General features: G+C 44.2%; 5 protein-coding genes across 5 annotated transcripts; 2 read left to right on the top strand and 3 right to left on the bottom strand.

Annotated features, from left to right (window-relative positions):
- Positions 1-6,250: 6,250 nt before the first annotated feature.
- Positions 6,251-9,582, bottom strand: CLUP02_02072 (uncharacterized protein; the record flags this gene model as incomplete). The annotated part of the gene is made up of 12 exons (XM_049281107.1): positions 6,251-7,401; positions 7,606-7,692; positions 7,772-7,901; positions 7,994-8,083; positions 8,177-8,336; positions 8,376-8,432; positions 8,528-8,586; positions 8,641-8,880; positions 8,947-9,097; positions 9,123-9,180; positions 9,214-9,241; positions 9,271-9,582. The coding sequence occupies 12 exons, from the start codon at positions 9,580-9,582 to the stop codon at positions 6,251-6,253; spliced, it is 2,523 nt and encodes an 840-aa protein (XP_049137064.1).
- A 74-nt stretch (positions 9,583-9,656) lies between these two features.
- Positions 9,657-10,820, bottom strand: CLUP02_02071 (uncharacterized protein; the record flags this gene model as incomplete). The annotated part of the gene is made up of 6 exons (XM_049281106.1): positions 9,657-9,777; positions 9,813-9,956; positions 10,035-10,082; positions 10,142-10,242; positions 10,331-10,595; positions 10,666-10,820. 6 exons carry the CDS (start codon positions 10,818-10,820, stop codon positions 9,657-9,659), a joined length of 834 nt encoding a protein of 277 aa, XP_049137063.1.
- Positions 10,821-10,958: 138 nt separating this feature from the next.
- Positions 10,959-14,311, top strand: CLUP02_02070 (AMP-binding enzyme; the record flags this gene model as incomplete). The annotated part of the gene is made up of 7 exons (XM_049281105.1): positions 10,959-11,535; positions 11,603-11,737; positions 11,788-11,870; positions 11,924-12,027; positions 12,082-12,366; positions 12,418-12,511; positions 12,569-14,311. The coding sequence occupies 7 exons, from the start codon at positions 10,959-10,961 to the stop codon at positions 14,309-14,311; spliced, it is 3,021 nt and encodes a 1,006-aa protein (XP_049137062.1).
- Positions 14,312-14,364: 53 nt separating this feature from the next.
- CLUP02_02069 (uncharacterized protein) lies at positions 14,365-17,624 on the bottom strand (the record flags this gene model as incomplete). Its single annotated transcript, XM_049281104.1, has 18 exons — positions 14,365-14,427; positions 14,591-14,619; positions 14,716-14,755; positions 14,891-14,956; positions 15,017-15,118; positions 15,188-15,205; positions 15,263-15,382; positions 15,448-15,515; positions 15,598-15,647; positions 15,741-15,820; positions 15,883-15,977; positions 16,263-16,305; positions 16,418-16,693; positions 16,746-16,791; positions 16,860-17,076; positions 17,163-17,278; positions 17,320-17,393; positions 17,448-17,624. The coding sequence occupies 18 exons, from the start codon at positions 17,622-17,624 to the stop codon at positions 14,365-14,367; spliced, it is 1,680 nt and encodes a 559-aa protein (XP_049137061.1).
- Positions 17,625-19,267: 1,643 nt separating this feature from the next.
- On the top strand, positions 19,268-20,228 carry CLUP02_02068 (uncharacterized protein; the record flags this gene model as incomplete). The annotated part of the gene is made up of 2 exons (XM_049281103.1): positions 19,268-19,572; positions 19,634-20,228. 2 exons carry the CDS (start codon positions 19,268-19,270, stop codon positions 20,226-20,228), a joined length of 900 nt encoding a protein of 299 aa, XP_049137060.1.
- Positions 20,229-20,896: the final 668 nt, after the last annotated feature.

Here is a 20,896-nt window from a genome sequence, read left to right as displayed (position 1 = left end):
TACTTTTCTTAAGTTAAGGGTAATATTTTTCAAAAGGCGCTTTAGAGCTATAGTCTCTTTTATAGTTTTTTTAAAATAAAAAAACTTAGCTTCGGTAGTTAACGTCGTAACTATTACTTAGCGTACTAATTTCTATTAAATTAGGCTACTAAAAAGGAATATTATATATCCCTAAGATAATCGTCGTATTACCTCGTTATTTACGAAACTAATATCTCTAGCTAAAAATAATAATTACGTACTTAGTATACTATTATAATAGAGCGTAAGATATTTCGTTATATAAAAATATTAAAAATAATAATTAATTACTTTAATATAAGTTATGCTTAAGTTAGTTAAGAATTATAATAATTATAAGTAAATAAAGGCGACGTTTAGTCTAATTATAATAGTTATATAAAGTATATTCCTAACCTTCTCTTAATAGCTCTTTATTTCCTTTTTTATTACTTATTCCTCGTTTAGTTTAAACTCTTTTTAAAAAAGAGGGGTAGCTAGATATAGTAAATTTATAAAGTTAAAGTGCTTAATAACTCGCTTAATATATATATTATAAATAAAGTAAACCTTACGAGTAGTACGGTTTTATAAAATCCGTACTCTAAAGAAATAATTAATTAGTCTATTCTTTTTAAAATTAATATATTTTTTTATACTATTAACGATCCCTTAAGTTACTTTTTAGTCGTTTTAATAGTATAAAATAATAAAGTTATCGACGTAGAATACTAATATTACCTTCTTATTTATAGTTTAATAAGTATAAATCTCTTTATAACTATATATTATATTTATACTACGGAATATAGAAGTAAAAGTTTAGAACTAGAGAATTAATAAGTCTTAGAAGCTATATAGAGTACGTTAGAGTTTATTTATTTTATTAATAACCTTATATTCCTTTAAGAGTTTAATAATTATTAGTTTCTCGCTCTTAAGAGGCGCGTTAAGGAATACGTTAATAATATTATATTAGTTTATTTTAAGGTTAAATTAAGTAGCTATTATTATTATAAGCCTAAAGGCCTTTATAGCGAGCGTTAAAGCGTATATATTTTATAAAAAGTTAAGTAGTTATATATCCCCCCTTATATATATATATATACTTTTACCTCGCTAACCTCGTTATTAACGTCGTATTTATAAATATATACTTACTTTAATAGAAGTAGGATCCCTTATTTAGGATTACGGTTAACCTCTTCTTATATATTAATATCCCTTAGCTTTTTTATTTTTATATTTATAATATCCCTAAGTAACTTCTATAGTTATAGTAAGAGATATTTAATATTACTAAACTTCTTTAGTAAGCTCTAAAAGTTAACTTTAGTAAGTCGTAGTTTTAAACTCCTTTAGAGCGCTCTAAATAGGTTTTATAAACTACTCTTTCTATTACTTAATAAAATATTATATATCTTATATTACTTTCCTCTATAGCTTTTTATTAATTAAGTATAAAAAAAAAAAAAAAGTAATCCTAGAGATAGTTATAGTAATTACTGTCTCTTATATTTAAATATGAGAGCGTCGTAAAAATATTATTATTAAAGTATTATAAAAGTTTATAGGCCCGGTTTAAATATTTAGGACCTAATAGAGCTTTACTTAGTACTTAATAAAATAGTTCTTATAAGCTCTATTCTTATATAATAATAGAGGTTTATTATAAAGGTTCCCTATTAACGTTAACTTTAATATTAGGAATTATTTCTTTATAATTAGTACTTTATTTACTACGTACTCTAGCGTTTTACTAAGAGCTATTAAGAATTAAAAGCTCGAGAACTTTTATAATATATATAAGTACTCGTAGGGAGGACTATAGACTACGTAAAGCCGTTTATAACCCGGTTATTATATCCCCTTCTTTACCCCTACCCCCGAGCTTATATAAGGGGGTTATTTTAAAGGTTAGTAATAATAATAAGACTATATTAGCCTCTTTAGCTTTATTTACTATACCTTAAAGTATATTTATTAGTTACTTAGCGTCCTAAATAATTAAAAATTTAATAATAATACTATCCTTAATTATAGAGTTATTTTAAGTACTAGTATTTCCGAAGTCTAGATCCTTTTCCCTAAGTACTCGAACTAACTTATTATTAGTATTAAAGAGTTCTTATATCTCTTAGATTACTAAATTTGCTTATTCGCTTATAATAGCTTATTCCTCGTATACGGGATTATAAAAAACTTTTTTATTAAACTTAATATTCTTTATAATAAATACTTACTTAAGCGCGGGTACCTAGACCTTATATAAGTTATACATTTTTAATATATATTTAACTAAGTATCCTATATACCTGCGGGGAAGTACTTTAAACTCCTTTTAATATATACCCCTTTTATAATCCTTATAAAGAGGGTATACTTAGTAACTATATATATAAAAGCTACCGAGATATAAAGTAACCGGTTTAGAATCCCGTATTTAGTAAACTATTTATTATTAGCGTTAATACCGCTTTTATTAATTAATTTTTATTATAATAAGTAAATTTCCTTTATTAGCCTCCCGTAGGGTAATATTATAAATAAAAATTACCACTAGTACTATTTCGTTTTATAAATTCGTAAGGAGGTTTATAAAAAGGCATATCTTACGAGCTTTAGTAATTACGAGTTAACTTACTTTTTTAGCATTACTTACGGGTTCTTTTATATATAGAAGTAGAAGTTCTATTCTAATTCCTAGCTTATTATACTACGTTTTATATATACGTTTAACGTTTATAATTAGAAAAGCGGTTTTATTATTACTTTTAAAAAAGTAAATTAGAGTCCCTTTTTAATAACAAATCGCTCCTTCGAGGCTCTATAGTACGAAAAGTACTTCCTCCTCTATTTTTATTTTCAAAAGGAACCCCCTAAGCTACTTATTATATTCGTTAGAAACTATAAGTATATATTATTATTTATTAAAAAATAGTTCGAAATAGAAAAGATCCTAGTATATATAGTACTATAGCTATAAGGCTTTTCTTAAGGATAGTCCTCTTAAGATTACTATTTTAGCTTTAAATAATATATATACTTTATACTTAATTTATAATAAAAATTTAATACGCATACCTCGAGTTTTATATAGTAATTAACGAAGAGTATTAAGTCCGAAATAACCTATTTTAAAGTACTAAAAGAGCGCGTTATTAGACCTCTTATAGGTACGTTAATATAAATAATAGAATTTTCTATAGCTAATTAGTAATATAATACTAACTAGGCTTTATAAGATATACTTAAGGTTTATAGAAAAAGGATAGGATTAGAGGAGCTTATATTCGAAAAAGACTAGATTATTTTTTAAATAAGCTATTTTTTAATAATACTCTTATAAAGCGTTCCTTATTATAAAGTATAATTTAGACCGTAGTACTAAAGTGCGCTTCTATTTAGTAAAGTTTTTAAAACTATATTAATATAAAATCCCTTAATATAAGTAACGTTCTAAAACTTTAAATTATAAGTTCCCTTTTTTTTAAGTCCGTTTAGGACGCCCTTTATAATACGAGTACTACGTATAATAATAAGTAATATAGTAATTCCTAATTTAATATAATCTTTATTACTTAATAATACGTAACTCTTAGGTTTAAGTAGGCTCTTATTATTAACTAAATATATTACTTTATAGTTATTTATTACCGTATTTTAAAAAAGGGGGTAAGCGCTACTTATAGGGGTACTAAAAATTACGTTTATTTCTAAGTCATAACTCTTTATAAATATAATAACTACGTAGCCCTCGTCCTAGTTTATTAATAAGCTCGCTATAAGTTAATTAAAAGATCCTTTTAGAAACCTAAGTTTCTTAGGGGTTTTATTATTCCTTAGCTAACTAGCTTTTTTAAACTTACCGTAAAGTAATTTCTACTTACTTAATTTAATAATAATAAGGACTTTTTTTATATAGCTCCTTAGTATTTATATTAATAACTTACTAGCGTTTCGGCCTATAAATACTTATTTTAATTTTTAATACGCTATAGGGCGCTACGAGTATACGTAATTATAAGGGTATATAACGTTACCCTTATTATTTACGTCGTTAACTAAGTTAGAGCGTCTAATAAAAGTAAAATAAGCCCCTCTTTAATTTAAAAATCGTTTAGTATATACGTCTTAAGTTACTAAGCTAAATATATATATAATCTCCTCGAGGGTCTTTATATACGTTCTAAAAGTTATTAATTTATTAAAGGTCTTATATATATATTAGCCCTATATAGGGTTAAGTCTAGACTTAACTATAATTAAAAAGTCGAGTATAGCGATTTCTTTATTAATTTCCGGAATATTATACGTTTTAGCTCAGAAGTAAGTAAACTATTACTCTTTATATTAGCGTTAGAGGTTAATTCTAATCCTCGCTTTATTAAGGGCTTATTAATATTCCTCTCGAACTATATTCTTTATTATTAGTTCGGGGGGCATAAATTCCTATTTTAAATATTTAACGATTTATTATATACTAAACTTAGCGCCGTTCTTAGTAGCTTTTTAAAATACGTATTTATATAATATAGCGTTAACTAATTTTATTAATTACTAAGTAAGGACTTTAATATACGTATTAATAATATTACGTTTATAAACTATAAGTTATTTATATTTAGCGTCGAGCTCTTATTACTCTTAAATACTCTCGAGTATATAGATCCTTTTTATAAGTATAATATAAGGATAGATTTATTTATATAAAATAAGTAATATAACTAGTTTTATAAAAAAAACCCCGGCTTAGTTCTATAAATTACTTATACTTAAAAAAGTTAAAAGGTTCGTATTAGGAGTTATATTTAGAAGCTATTAATAAAGGATTTCTTAGTTTCTTTAGTTATTTTTAAACGCCTTATAACGGGCTTAGTAAGCTCGTAATTCTTTTTTATTATAGGTCGTAACTAATTGTCTAAATTCTAAGGGCGAAGTAAGTATTATAGAGGGGTCGAGGAATATATTAAAATTTAAAGTATTTAAGTTAATATATTTCTAAACCCCGACGCCCTTATTTATAGTATAAAATATATTAAACTATTTAACTTAACTATCGTAGTTAATTAATTTAGCTTAGGCTAAAGTAAGTATAAGTAAGTTAGTTATTTTAAAAAGATCGTAAGAATTGTGTTAATAAGTACGTTATTATAGTATAGGGTCTTAACTAAGAGCTAGGCTTATAATTATTATAAGTTATAGTACGTAATAATAAGTATACGGAGTATAATAAAAGTAGCTTAATTATTAAAGTAGAAATAGATAAAAGGAAAAGGTCTATATATACGATATCTAAGATAGACACGTGATTTAGCACGTGACGGGCACTTTGTGAGGTGCGATTACTATCCCTGTTACGTGACAACTACCACGTGATCACATGTATTCATCAGATGCTACTGCCACCACCCCTATGGCATGCACCAGCTTCTACTCTGTGGTGGCTCTTTCCCATACTGTCGTTTACATACATTCCTTACAGAAAGCGAGGAGCTTGAAGCCTAAGACAGGTGACACACTATTTGAGTACTGGCGGATTTGGTTTACTTTAGGTGTAAAATTTGTGTCAGGTTTGTCCCCAAATGAAGAAAAAGTCCAATTCGTCCATCCATTTCCTGTTATTAGAGATTGCTCTTGTACCAAGGATCAAAAAAGTGTACTAGATGCCTGCTGGATGTCATTGAAGTTGAGTTCAACCGAATTGTCATTATGACATCAGTTAATGGTAGGGTTCTAGGATGGCCTACTCTTAGTCTATATGGCACTAGCATGAGGCTCGATGTTTATTCATTACCTCATGTGTCTAAACTGTAAGAACTGAAGTTTGACTTTACCTTGTGGAAGGGTCATTATTGGGATGGCTCCGGAAGTTTTGACGAGCTGGGGCGATCACTAAGCTGCCCAGCATGGAGGAAATTCCTCGAAAATATGCGCAGCAGTTTCAATATCCGTTCCCAATGCTGGCAGCATCTCCCTACATTTTCCATGAGGTTCCTTCCGTGTTTTGTCATACCGTGTGAGAAGAGAAGAAGCCATAAAGCAAGAGTTGACCATTGATCATAGTTGACGCCTGACAAACAAGAAGCTCAAGTGCGAATCTCTGCTATCCGATGACGTGACTTCATCGCCTTTTCACTGCAACACTTGTCGACATCCATGAGATAACGAAAGGAACTATCCTCAGCCTGATAACGTAGTAACGGTACGACCTCCAGCTCGACGATCTCCCTCTTATTTCCCAACTTCCTCACTGAGAGTTTGCCGCGCGGTTATGGTTCTTCAGGCGTGGGTCAGTGCCGGGGTAAAACTCGCCATCATCGGAGAATGTATGCGCTGGCGGAGTGGGGTCAGCTTGGCCGGGTCTGCTGTGCCGGTTGGGCGGGGTGGTAGGATTGAAGGGACCGGCCGAAAGACCGGCCGAACCAGGCGTAGAAGAACGTCCGGGAGGAGTGTGTTGAAAGTATTGAGCGTACAGGTTGTAGGTCGAATAGCCAGCAGCAGCTGCTGCTGGATCGACTGGAGAAGAGCGATGATCGTCAGGGCCGTAGCCGGGAGGCCGAGAGCCTAGATTACTGTCAGGACGGAATTTGAGACCGGGATGAGAAGGAGGGATTGGGCCTGCATGAGCCGCATGAGGCGCGCCGTAATGGGAAGGACGGTAGAATGGGTGAGGCGGGTATGGAGGCTGAAGAGGGTGGGTAGGATCGTACTCAGGATAAGGCATACCTTGAGCTGCCGCCATGTTTGCAGCCTCAACGGCTTTGGTCTGGTGGTAGGCAAGATCGCCTGCGGTTTGGGGGTTAGCGTTATGTTGCGATGGTGATGGTGGGATGGCACCATGTCCATGTGAAGATCCGGGTTGCTGATCGACGTGGCTAAACGGTGGGGGTGGGGCTGGCACGTGAAATCGCGGGGGAATGAAGCCTCTCATGTGAGGAGGAGGAGGATTGAGATGTGCGTATTTGGCTGGCATATGCATATACATACCGTGGTCAACTGGAGTACTGTTAGGAGAACTATCGACGCGCGTGGGGGTGAAGGGCTGAGCGGACGGGTTGAGGTTGGCCGTGGAACCCGAGGAAGCGCTGACCTTGCCAGAGCTGGAACGAGACATGTTGATGCTAGGCGTGCTATCTCGAGATGCTATCGCGAGAATGTGACTTTCCTGTTTTGGAAATATTCTGGATCGAGTGTAGCGGCGGTGCTTCTTTTTCGGAACTCGGATGCGGCGTTTGATGAGATGGGGCTGTCTGTAGCGATGGAAAACGGAAGGAGCGAGAGTTGCTGTGGGCACTGTACCCTCCATGCTTATACCATCGCATCTGTTTGTAGGTTTGGTGAAGCTATTCTCACTTTTTGCGTTTGATTGTGGGATACGATGGAGACCGTTGACTTGTTCTAGAAGAAGTGTGTAGGTAGACAGGAAGCCTGATTCCTGCCTAGGTAGGCGGCCCCAAATTCAGCCGAAGTGTGCTACCTGCCTTGTGTTTTTTTTTTGTTAATTATTCCTTCGTTTGCTGCCTGGGAACAAGGGCCTAAATTCTTTGAAATCCCTTCGTTTGAGCCCTCCCTGCTTAGCCTTTGAACCAAAAATCGATTCACCAAAAGTTCCTCGGACACAGTAGCAGCTTTTGGACTTGGAAAATTGCATGTTGACTACCTTGAAACCTACTTTACCTGCATTGATGACTTCGAAGTTTGCGGCATCATGACAAATGATTGTTGCCTTGCCATGCCAACCGTACAGTTTGTGGGAGTTCCTGCCTACTTTGGTAGCATGTGATGCCGCAGAAAGCCCATTTCAGATATCGCCTCTGTTCATCTGAAGGCGTATTTGGTGTCGAATATGACACAAATTCTGAGTCTTGATAAGGCATGGGCTTCCGTACAACCTCAAGCTATGCATATATGATTGAAACCCGCTAAGCGTCGTCAGCGATCTGCTACTACACCCCTTTAGTTAGGTGTATACATATGTCAGGCACCGTACCCTGTTCTGGAAGATCTGCAAAAGGCCCTCGGACTTTATTTCAAGCTCTAGGCTCTCCATGTTCAAGTACCGTGAAGGAAAAGATGGGTGCTACATGATTTGCCACATGTTCCGCATCGTATGCAAGCATTGTCAAGTTTGTTCTGTAGCACTGCGGATAGCTCCGAGGCTTATGCACGACACAGACAAACAGCTGCTAGATGCGGCAGGAGGGTAAGACAAGATCAGTTCTTCAAACTGCAAACATGCCGCAAATGACGTTAATTGATGCGAACCCGACAAGTACGCGATGTTCAAGTCCTTTTGCGTGCCAAGTGGGCCGAAATTATGGTCTCCCCGACCACTGGGCAAAACACCAACTTGATGCTATCTTATACAGCACGTGAAGATCATGGGAAGTCCAAACAAGGTGTGCATGGGCAGGTTAGAGTTGCCAATTCTGATTGAGATCTGATCGCCGACCGATTAACTTCGAGCGGATCCTGCTCCGAAGCCCGACACGTCCTCTGGCATGCCAAGGAACCCTACGCTGACCGGTCCTGCTCCGTCTGATACTCGGATAATGTCGCCGACTTGGCGAATTGAGGCTTTTGCTACAGTTGCAGGCCATACAACCCTTTGACGCGTTATAGAGGAGCAACAGAAACATCCCAGCCACCTTGGGTGAGGAAATGTCCGACATCGGTTATAGTCGAGACCGGGGGAGCTGACGAAGCGACGTCACAACTAATCCCGCGCGTTCGAAAATGACTCGGAGTAAACGTCACAGGGCTTCCGAAGGCCAGGATCGTAATGAAATTCCGCGGGAAACGGTCCTTGAAGATGCTGACGAAAACTTGACAAAGTGCGGGACAATGTCGTAGGCCAACGAGCCAACAACCGAAGCCCTGCGATGTCTCCCGATCTTGCGCGCGCGCGTGTGAAGCTCTTCAAAAGTTCAAAACACCAGCAACCTTGAGGAATCCAGTCCTGGTCGCCCCGGCCCACCCCCAGCTCCGTGACCCCACTACGGTCGGGCTTCCGATGCAGACGGCGGCAGCGGCTCGGAGGAGATGGCTCGTTGCGGCAACTGCAATGTGATCACCCGCCTTGCGCTGTTTTCGCCTAGTCCAATGTTACCTCTTTCCACGCAATATGGAAGAAGAAAGCGTCCAAAAAGGTTGACAGAAACCGGTTAGGAGCGATACCTGTACGGTTTTACATCAGCATCTGTCATCCACAAGCAGCTTCCCGAAAAGCTGCCAAGTTCTGGTTTTGAACAACTGTGCCTCGCTCACATGTGACATGGACCTGTATGATTTAGGCGCGAAGAAGTGAACCGCGTCTTTAGGTGGTTGTATGATGTGCTTCCCGCGTCTTGGCCACCTCTTGGGCCCTCTCGATAGGTCGTTTGGTTGCGTTCGGTTGAGTGACATGAGGTTGCATCGGCACATAGAGCTTCTCAACAAGGTATAGTTCCGGAACGTCGCAGTGTAAACGGAATCGCCCTGTCCGCGTCTAAATCGTCCCCCACGGTTGCCCGGCCCCATAGGTTGCACCGGGGCCCGGCTCGAAGAGAGAGGCCAGCCAGCGTCAACACCAACTTTCATGGCTTGGCCCAGTTGCTGCCCACGGATCGCGGGGGCAGAAAATCACACCACTTGAATCCACTCGTAGAGATTGATTAGATTGCGTCGTAGCCATCCTGGAGCCATCTCGATCTGGACTTTCTGGGGGCTGGATCCTCCCTCCACTCACCGATGAAGCCTAGCCCGTCACCAGAGCCTTTTGCGCAAAGACTGGACCTGGGAGAAGGGACAAGAGCAGCTTCGTCGGTCACAAGGCCTCAGCTGGAGAAAGTCTGGAGCCGTTTCTTGTGGTTTCGTTTTCCAAGGACATGATCCTTGAAGCCTCGTCGATCCTCCGAGTCGATCCCGAGCTCCCCGCTGCGCCGCAGAAGGCAATCAGGCCCCAAAACTCGTTGCTCGCGACTGAGTGGACGATCAGTGATCATTGATCAGTGATTAGTGCCTTTATGTCGGTAGCTAGCAGGCGATGAAACGCTGCGTTGCTTTCGTTTGCGGTCTCGTATTCCGGCGGCCAGATGTTCCTAAGCTCGGCCGAGAAGGTAGTTAGTTAATCGTGACAACCAAGTTCCACCCCGCCCACCGGCAGTCGAGGGCCCACTCCCCAGGCCGGGCCGTGGGCGTTAGACCGATGTCATTTGTGGACTTGGACTTGTTTGTAAAGATTAACGCGTTAACTTGCAACTAGGTTGAAAGTGCTTGCATGAAGCACCACACCTAGAAGCTAGGTCCCACGAGTTGCGAGGTGGGGCCTTGCAGTACGTTGCAGGACTCTGCCACCTTGGTTGATACACCTTGAAGAGGATGTTATCGATGTTTGGATGTGATGAGATAGATGGATGGATGGAGGGATGTATGCGCGCACGTCGGCCCCGACAACTTTCCTGTTTGAGAGCCAGCGGTCAAGTTCACCCGCAGTCCTGACAAGGACATGGTTTCTTTCTTGAGATGGCTGCGAGGTCTTCTCAACGCGGAAGGAGAATTTTGATGTGTCAGTCCGAACCTCTCGATGTAGCTCGGGTGGAGTTCGAAGATGTCTGCTGGCCATCAGTGGGAGGATTCACGCAACAACCCCGGTGGATGACCTTGGGTGTGATGCAACTCAACACGGATGTACGTGATGGTGAGAGATTTTCCCTCTTGCGTCCGGTCCAGGAAGGAGGATGAGGACTTGCGTTGTCAGGGTATTGGGGGTCGAGGTTGTCGAGGGGCTCCAAAGGAGGCTGGCGAAGATATTTAAAGTCTCGAGCGCTCGCCAACATGGTGACGAGTCGACAAGCAACAGGAGCATTTACTCCTTCAGATCTATTAGGATTTGGAATAGTCTGGTCTTTATTCGGCTCTCATTTGGAATTTATCCTTGCCAGTTCCCTCCTCCAGTCTATTTTAGTCCCGCAGCCATGCAGAACACCATCGTTCAAGACTCGGCGTTAACTCCGGTTGGGCCAGCCCCTCTATCCTTTACCCAAGGCGAACGAATCAAATCCACCTATCCCACTGTTACGGCCGCATTCTATCATCATGCAGAGACTCATCCTGATGTCACCGCAGGGCGTGACTTGTCGTCGCAGCAGATTCGTGAGATCACTTACGGTGATCTTGCTACTCGAGCCAACCAGCTCTCAAGGAAACTGACCACACTCGGGGTCAAGCCTGGAGATAGAGTGCCTCTCGTCGTGAAGCGAGGTATTGACATGCTGGTTGGTATAGTTGCGATTCTCTCTTGCGGTGCTCAGTACGTTCCTCTCGACGGCGGTGTGGTTCCAGACTCTACACTACGGTTTGTTTTGGAACAGGCGGGCGGCAAGCACGTTTTATGTCTCAAGTCGACAAAGCATCGATTCGACACTCTCGGTGTTCCCTGCGAGATCTTTGTCATTGATGAAGATTCGGAGAAAGATAAGGAGGTTTCGCAATCCTACCCTATCCAGGACCTGGCCCAACCAGACCATGGCTGCTACGTCATCTACACCTCGGGTAAGCGAACATCTCATCGCCCATTTAGATTTGAGAAGACAGTTGAGCTAATTCTCTGGCTCTGTAGGAACTACGGGCACTCCCAAAGGAGTGGATGTCACCCACAAGAATGTGACTAACCTCGTGTGCCTTTCACCTGGTGGCCTGGGTATCTCACCTGGAACGCGGGTGGGTCAGGTGTTGAACATCAGCTTTGATATGGGTAAGTCTTAGTTGCTAATACCCTAATCGCTGATGCTGACTTTGTGGTAGCTGCATGGGAGATGATGGGATGTCTCTGCAACGGAGGAACTCTCGTCTTGAGAGGCTCAAAGTGGGAGCCGTGTCTGAGAGAGGTGAGATAACTAAGACTTAGCATCCAACAAGACGAGACTAACATAACCCACAGACTCAAGTCCTGATTTGTACACCAAGCATCTTGGCCAAGTATGATCCTCGGGAGTACTCCAACATCAGAGTTGCTGCGACGGCAGGTGAACCCAGCTCTCAGAGGTGAGACTTCCATTGCACTTCTAAAGTGAATTATACTGACGATGAAATCGATAGGCTCGCCGACCTCTGGGCCACTCACGCAACCTACTACAACTGCTGTGGACCTACGGAGACTACCATTGTCAACACCATGCATCTTCACCGCCCGGGTGAAGCTCTGACAATCGGAAAGCCTACACCAAACAACACCGTCTACGTCCTTGACGCGCAGGGCAACTCTCTAGGTGTTGGGGAAGCCGGAGTTATGTGGGCTGGTGGCCACGGAATCTCCCGGGGCTATGTCTCTCTTCCCGAGAAGACTGCTGAGAGATACAAGCTGGACCTTTTTGCTAATGACGGGTGAGTATAATCCCTCGTGCTACTCAAAACTACCTGCTGATAGTCTTGTAGATCTATGATGTACAACACTGGTGACCTCGGTCGCTGGAGATCGGACGGCTCAATTGACATCCTCGGAAGAGTCGATGACCAAATCAAGATTAAAGTAAGTGGCATCTCCAAACTCATACATTCAAAGAGCTTTCTAACACATCATTCGCAGGGGTTCCGGGTTGAGCTTGACGGAGTTACCTCTTCAATCAGCTCTTGTCCCATCGTCTCAAAGGCCACCGCCTTGTTCATCAGCAATGAGATCCACGGGTTTGTCGCACCCAAGGACTGCGATCTCGACGAGATACAAGCCCACGTCAGGGCTCGTCAGCCTTACTACGCGATCCCGACCAAGTTCCACTTCCTTGACGCCCTTCCTCTGACTGCAAATGGCAAAGTCGACAAGCGTGCGCTTCAAGACATGGTCACCGAGACTGGTAATACCGACAAGAAGGAAGTCGCCGATGTCACCATCAGGGAGACCGCCTCAAAAGAGTCCCTGTCTACTGACAGCAACTCGACCACCACAGACCTCAAGGCCGAATCCTCTGCCTCTAGCTTCACCGAGACAGACGAGAAGCTCGACCTCACCGGCGACATCCCCGCAAAGAGCCTCGGCCGTCCCTACCGCGGCTTTGTTCACCGGATCGCCATCGTTTACCGCCGTCTCTTCACAATCGTGGGTCTCTTCAACATCGCGGCCGTCATCGCACTCGTCTTTGCCGGGTTCCAGCGCAATTGGCTCAGCACTCTCACAGCCATCAACCTGGTCGTCGCAGTCCTCGCCCGTCAGGACTTTGTCATCAACGCGCTTTACACAATCACCTGCAACGTGCCAAAGTCCTGGCCCCTCGCCATCAGGAAGCGCTGCGCCAGGATTTTCCACTTTGGCGGTGTTCACTCAGGCGCTGCTGTTTCTGCCGGAGCTTGGCTTTTGGCTTCCAACATCAGCGATGAGGTTTGCCAGCTGACAGAGTGCCCTAATTGGGGCCACCAGTCTATGGCTTCAAAGGTCGTGTCTTGGCTTCTTACGGGTTTGTTCACCATCACTATCGGTCTCGCTTGGCCTGGGTTCCGCAAGACCCATCACGACCTCTTCGAGAAGACCCATCGTTTCGTCGGATGGACCATGCTGGGGCTGTTCTGGGTCCAGGTTGTCCTCGGCGCGAACGACAGCAAGGTCGCAGAGATGTCCCTGGGCGACGCATGCATTCGAACTCCCGGCTTCTGGATGCTGGCGGTCGCCACGATGAGCATCGCCTCCTCTTGGTTGTTCCTCAAGAAAGTTCCTGTCGAAGCTGAGGTGCTTTCCGACCACGCAGTGAGATTGCATTTTGACTACACAGTCCCCGTCAACGGCAGCTTCGTCAGACTCTCTCAAAGGCCTCTTCTAGAATGGCACTCGTTCGCCACAATTCCGGCCCCTGAGAAGGTCGAGCATCGCGAGAAGGGTTTCTCTTTGGTTGTTTCCAACGCTGGCGATTGGACCAAAAACTGCATCCAGAAGCCCCCCACCTACATATGGGTTCGTGGTGTCCCGACCTGTGGTGTCATGCGCATCGCGACTTGTTTCAACCGCGTCGTGGTCATTGCCACGGGATCCGGCATTGGGCCTCTTCTTGGCCACATTCAACAGCCAAGCTGCGCGACGCAGTTGATCTGGTCCACACCAAAGCCCGAGCAAACGTTTGGCAAGCCTTTGCTCGACGCCATCAAGAAAAAGATCCCCAACGCAGTGATTCACGACACCAAGATATCGGGTCGTCCGGATCTGGTGAAGATGGGATTCAACCTTGTTCAGAGCTTCAACGCCGAAGCTGTCATTATCATTGCGAACGAAAAGATCACGAAGAAGGTTGTTTATGGCCTTGAAACTAGAGGTGTTCCGGCTTACGGCGCTATTTGGGACTCTTGAGCGATTGACTCCTTGGAAGCGCCGAGGGATGATTCCTTTTCTTGTCAATTTCATTATTCCTTGGTTTCTAAATGGAGTTTGGCGCTTTCCGCATGATTTTGATTTGTGGTGCGAATCTGTCGACCAACATCTCACATTTTTCTTTCATGATTGTCATCCAAACTGCTAGCTATTAGATAGTGATCTCAGTTCACTCTTTACTTATGATAATATAGAAAATGTCGCCCGTAATTTAGGCATATCGCCATTTGCCTAAGTACTTAAACGTAAGGCGGATACAGCAATGTCACCATAGGCACTGTCATTGACTTCCAGACATGTCAGAGCAGCTCCCTTTCAGAAGATGATACATACCTGTGGTTTACTTGAACTGAATTATTCATTCTGAATCATCATGTGGTGACTCTTCATAGGTGGTTTCTCGTCGTCAAAGTAGACAGACCGCTGATCGCATCCCATCATTCCGATGCAGTTCGATCGTCATATAATGTAAGTACGCACTGAGATAATGCTTCGTTCCAGTCTGCATGGAATACGAAAAGGAAATCAAAATTAGATGGGATGGCTGAGTGAAGCTACTCTGTCATCATTAACAACGCGTGGGAGGGGAAATGACTGCAGCCATGGATGGTACAAGGCCCACAACTAGATCGGGGAATTAGTCAGTCACCAATCAATAATGAAGGACCACGGAGAGCCTATTACCAGGTGGCCAAGGCAGACTCGTGCGCTGCGGACAGAATAGAGATGAGCTCTCCAGTCTAGTTTGCCGAGACACCCAGAGGTCTTTGGCCGAGACTCGAGAGGCTGCGATGTCATCGACGCTATCTGTAGATATCTAGGACAACAAAAACAACCTTTACTAGATTAGCTCACTTCCTTGGCAATGGTAATCTATGACTCGCCGAGATTATGCGTGCCTCCAGTCATGTCCGACGACTAACTCCGGACACGAGGTTGCCTTCTCCTGTCCCGTCTTCCCGCCTTGAATCTCATACGCCGGTAGCTTAGAGAGCGGCTGGACTTGCTAGCCCCCTCAGGAATCTTCGAAGCCCCCGAGGTCTGAGCGCTCTGATGACTGGACGCACGTGTGCTATTGATTAGATGAATGGCCGATGGTTTACACGGAGCTGCACTTGGCGACAACTCTCTGGCCAGTTGGAGTTGAGGTGATTAAGCACAGCAGCGCAGCAGTCGCTGCAACCTCAACGGGTCGGAGACGTGAAAACATAGGATATAATAAGATTAATGATGCGGCCTAAAACATTTCAAGATACGCGTGGTACATGAATTGAGGGGTAGCGTGCTGGCTTCGATGGCATCGTGCTTAGGTCGTCTTGGCACATATGATAGTGCGATTTACGCCAATGATTTACCATTCAGAAAAAGATGCGTCCCTTAATATTGTATCTTTCTATGACTCCAATACTGCAGAAGCTTTAGTATGTAACCATGGGCCTGAAGCCACACCTCTGCGGAACCCCATTTGGAAAGGGTAGATGCTATGTCCTATGTCGGGAAGGTATTTCTGTTCTTCCATCTACGGTTCGAACCATATGTCTTGTTCAAACCCTGTTTTGAACATCGATCACTTGATAAAGAAGTGATTCAAGTGTGGTAACAGTAGCATTGGTATGTCCTGGGTGTCGTTGCTCCATTAAGAACCCTAGGCCGCAAGATGCACAGGCAATTGCATCATGGAGGCGTATGGAGTTAGGAACCATTGCGTTCGATATTCAACACGGCGCAGAACAAGCCCAATTGTTGCAAGATAGACGATCAGCTTCCTAATAAAGAAGCTCAGTAGAGGTTCGGCAGATAATATGCCAAATGCCAAGTAAAATGGTTCCTAAGACAAAGTGACTGGCAAGAGGTTGGCAGATGTGTGTTGCCGAGACTCATGATGCAGAGGCAACATGGATAACCTCGGTGTCTATTCAAGGGATGTTACTCTCAGCAGCATAGTCGATGTCGTCCCACAGATTCCTGATGCCCTTTGTGCTTGTGTGCAATTCTCGTTCAGATGGTTTGGGGGACAGATGTGCAATATCGCTGCAGCTGGCTGGCCTTGATTTACGTGTTTATCTGTCATTTTAAGAGTGCAACTTCTGCATGAGCGAATGAGAGGCATGAGCTTTGAGCCATGGAAGAGCTTTCATGTTCCTTGCTGTTTCTGGCAACGAGCGAATCGGTGGCTAGATGTCGTCTGTCAGCAGTGCAGATGGCTAGGGCTTCGTGAGGGCTTCGTGAGGGCTTCGTGGACGTTTCGCGATGGAGACTAGCAGGTACTCTGGACAAAGCTATGTTAACAGTGAAGATGAAAATATTGACAAGATTGAATGCTTCAGATCCCACGTCGACATGGTCTATTCGGTTCAACTCCTGCATAGGATTGGTCAAACCAAGAGATAAACACATGCCAAAGATCTGTCACCCGAGGCATCAAGTTGAATCTTGCTGCATCAACGGGAGGAACAAATCTTGGCAGAAACGTGTCAAACGATTATGAGGGGTTGAAAGGTCGTTCGAACCGCTGTGACCTCGAGACGGTAACTCGGAGTGTAACATAATGCCCCAGAAAGGGGAGGTAAGAGTCATTTCAGTTTTCGATGAACATGTGGGAGAGCTCTTGGGTGAACGATCGATGATATCGACTCCCCAACTTCCAAGTTTGTTGCGGTAGTCGTATTTGATGCCGGAACTTGGCTGCGTCTGCATGCAACCTAGGGCGGCTGCACCATGCGGCATATCGCCTACACCAAGCGCTAAGTCTGCTTCCTCAGGACCCAAAACAACCTCTTAAAACTAGCTCAATGTGACGTAGACGACGGCTAGCTAGTCGATCAAGGACGTTCGTCATAAATACCAAGGGCTGGGCAGCGCAGGGGTGTCTTGAAGCGCTCTAGAAAGTTCAGGTGGCTGAACTTGCACAATCTGCCATCCAAACCAGACTTGCTTCTTTCGGCCCTGATCTGTTCTTCGGCATTCGACAGTCAAACATTGCCCACCTCGGCGTTGCATTGTAGCTTGCAGACTTGAGTTGTATTTCGACACTGAATCGGTAGCACAAGCCCGGGTACGACTAAGACAAGCAACTTTGAGAGTTTATGATACTGATTCGTGCGATTTCGTGCACAATGGAACAGTTACTGACTGCAATGTCCTGACGCAAAAAGTCCTGTTTCTCGGAGTCGAATTGCAAGGCGCTCTCGAAAATCTCGCGATCATCGTGCATGCTGCAATTCGGTTTCGCAGAGCTCAGCGTTGTCGAAGGAGCCCTAGGATGGAGACGCGTTGGGGTTTCAAATGACATTCATCTCAACTCAGCCCGGATTGATTGTCGAGAAGATCGGATAAACGGCCCAAAGAGTTTTTTATAGTATTTGTCAATACAGCCACTCAGAGCAGAGTTGTTGAATTCGTAGTGGTGTTGATGTCGTATTGTGGTTTTCTGTGGTCCCCCAGCGTGGCAGCGCAAGCTGCATCCTGGTTCCCCACAAAGCACCGCGAAAGCGAGGTGAAAGTCAAGTTAGGCCAGACGTGCCTCAAGTTCAGCTGTCTTAAGTAGTTCAGTCGTCAAACACGGGACGATTGGCCTGTGCTTACTCAAGCATCGACAGTCCGGACGGCGAGAGCGAGTCTCACAAACCCTGGAATGTTAGGTGGCCTCGTTAGAAAACATCTGGACAGCTTAATTATAGTTGCTTCTGTGTGTAAGCGTACGATGGCATCCCAGTTGCTCGATTGCTCATACAATAAGTCCGAGTAGTTACAGGACGAACGCCAACGATGGCAAGAATGCGAGAAATAAAGCTGAGACGGAAAAGAAGTGCCGATGGAGAATCCCAGATCCAGAATCAATCAAATATCAATATGTCCGGAAAGACGTGACGGGAGAAAAGAGGGTCACGGACAATTGAGGCATTCGTTTTCCTCCGCAGCTATGGTTAGTTGCGCCGCATCTGATGGGGAAGCGAAGCATTGGTAGGAGCTTGGGACCAATTGACCATGTCCAAGGTCACGCTGGTTCTCGAAACCGAGCTTCCAATCTGTTTTGAGGTAAAGTTTGCCAGATTTTCCATGCTATCAAGGGCCCCTTGATTGGTCTTTGTCGGTATTTACAACCCTAGTGCCGATCTGATGCCCAGTTGTCCCCCACTCTCTGTCGGAATGGGTGACATCGACTGGACGGACGGGTTCACGTAGATTGAATGGGTGGCTTGGCTTCAGATAAAATTCTCCGCTAGTTCACCATAGGGCAGATCGTTGCAAGGCTTGGGGGCGAGGCAGACAGGTGCGAGCAGACAACTGGCAGTGAAACGCCTTGTTCCACTCAGTCACCATCTTTTGCATTCACAAGATAGCAGATCCTTGGGCTGTTCTAGGTTCATCCTGGCCTTGAGGGCCGGATAGAGCCTGCCGGCAGTCGTTCATTGGATCCCCGCCTGTGTCAAAGGCCAAATGCTCCACTCGGGGTTACCCGCGCTGCGTAACGGCGCAGGGGCGTTAATTTGGGTTTGAATCGGTCTCGGTCTCGGTATCGCAGTGCAGAGTGGGAGAGTTCCATCGACCGGCTGTGCAACAGTGCAATACACCAAACACGAATGATTTGGCTGTCAATCGTTGCAGTGATCTGCCAGTGTTGTGCAGTCTGATCTTGTTTTAGACTAAAACGTCGTCATGACAAATGACTCGGCCTCAACATAGGGGTTTACTTTAATAGTCCATCAACGACGCAAGATCATGATCAAATCAGCCGACAATTCAACATCATCTCGAGCCAAGTTGACAAAAACAGCATCTTCATCGAACTAGATACTCAAGAGCGCAACTTGCTAATCTTGAAATCACATCATTGCGTATACGTAAAGTCAATCCTCAATTCCCCGATTTGGATTCGATACCGAACGCACCAATCAAGACCCGCCAACTTACCGTTAACGGAAATCCTACAACATGGCCGAAGCAGCAGCACACAACTTTCCCCCCGTCTCTAGCGAGGTCGTCAACTTGGCGATTGCGGAGCTAGTTCTCTATGGCCTCATGTTCCCTCCCGCAGTATGGATCACCTGGAAGCACGGAAAGAAGGGCATGGTATGCTGGCCTATCTTTGTCTCTCACTTCGGAATGAGACTCATTGCCGATATCTACCAAGTCATCAAACGAGACGAGCCATTGCTTCCAAACCAGTTCAACATTATGACTAGCGCCGGTAGTTTGGCTTGCTTGTCACTGACCTTGATTGGTATTGTTTACGAGGCGTAAGGGAATCCGTCAATACCTGGGGTCGATAAGAAAGACTGACTCACGTGTGTTCTATAGCAACATCATCCTGCCCGGATCACCGAAGCGATGGACCGAAAAGATTATCTTGGGCGTCACCCATCTCATGAACACTGCGGGTATCGGCATGGCAACCTACGGAGGATCCCCCAGTCACGAAGGCGGCCTTATCAACAACAGCTTGAACCAAATCGGTAACTGCTTGGAGCTCTTCGTCATGTTCGCCGTCTGCGCCTGGCTGTGGCCCACCTACAAGAAAATCCGATCTTCGTCCAGCCCCAACTGCCGCCCCGCGATGCTCATGATCCGCGCTGCTGTCGTCGGCTTGCCGTTCCAGCTGATCCACCTGGCTTACACCACGACCTACGCCTTCAACCAGATCTCCAGCCTCGACCCCATCATGGGATCTTTCGCGACGAAGCTTGTTCTGATTTTCGGCACATACCTTGGTGTCACAATCGCCATGCTCGCAGGAGGCTGGCTCAGCATGAGCGCCGACATGCCCAAGGCCGTGCAGGTAGAACTCACCCCTACCGATGTCGAAGGCAACAACAATCTTGTGCGTGACGACATTCCTTTGACCCGGGACTGGAGCAGGGACGACATTGCCAGAGCGAAGCAGGGCTTCGTCTAAAGCATCAAAAGCTTGGCGTTCGTCGTTTCCTTTGGACTTTTTCTGAGAGATTATTTTCCATTGCATTGCGTAGCGAAAGAAAACGAACCAACGGGTCAGGAGACTGACGACTTTTCGGGCCTTAGGAAGAAGAAGATTCAGCTCAGACCGGAAGATTCCGACTTGGAGGACGAACCCGATCGAGGAAGGGAGCTAGGGCCTGGGAGACTTCTATCAACGACAACAGGGATTAGTGCTTTGAGGCAGGACGTGCAGGACACGGGAAACTGCACTCGAGTGCCGGATAGGTCTGGTTTGGGTTTGGTATCTGGATTGGATGGTGGAATTTCCAGACAATTTCTTTCCCGGTTGATTTTACGTTTGATGGTCTTCAGTGTCGTTTTCCTCTTCCGCATATAGAGTGTATCATAAATCCTTTTCTTAGCGCCTTGACTGCTCAAACCGGTTTCAACGGTATGATTTCATTGAAACCTTGATCTGTGACTTGGGGACAACAGATATGGAACATTCCCCTGGACAGAGGGGCATGTAAATCTTTCGACATTCGGCAACAAGAAAACGCACCTGTGTCAAGGATTGTCAAAGTAGTCTCCTTTGGCATGGTTGCAATCGAAGACGATGCACCCAAGATAGCTGATATTCGGAGGCACTTATAAAACATGTCTTAC

Source organism: Colletotrichum lupini, chromosome 1 (assembly GCF_023278565.1).
Source record: "Colletotrichum lupini chromosome 1, complete sequence".
NCBI lineage: Eukaryota > Fungi > Ascomycota > Sordariomycetes > Glomerellales > Glomerellaceae > Colletotrichum > Colletotrichum lupini.
This window is presented reverse-complemented; position numbering and strand designations above follow the sequence as displayed.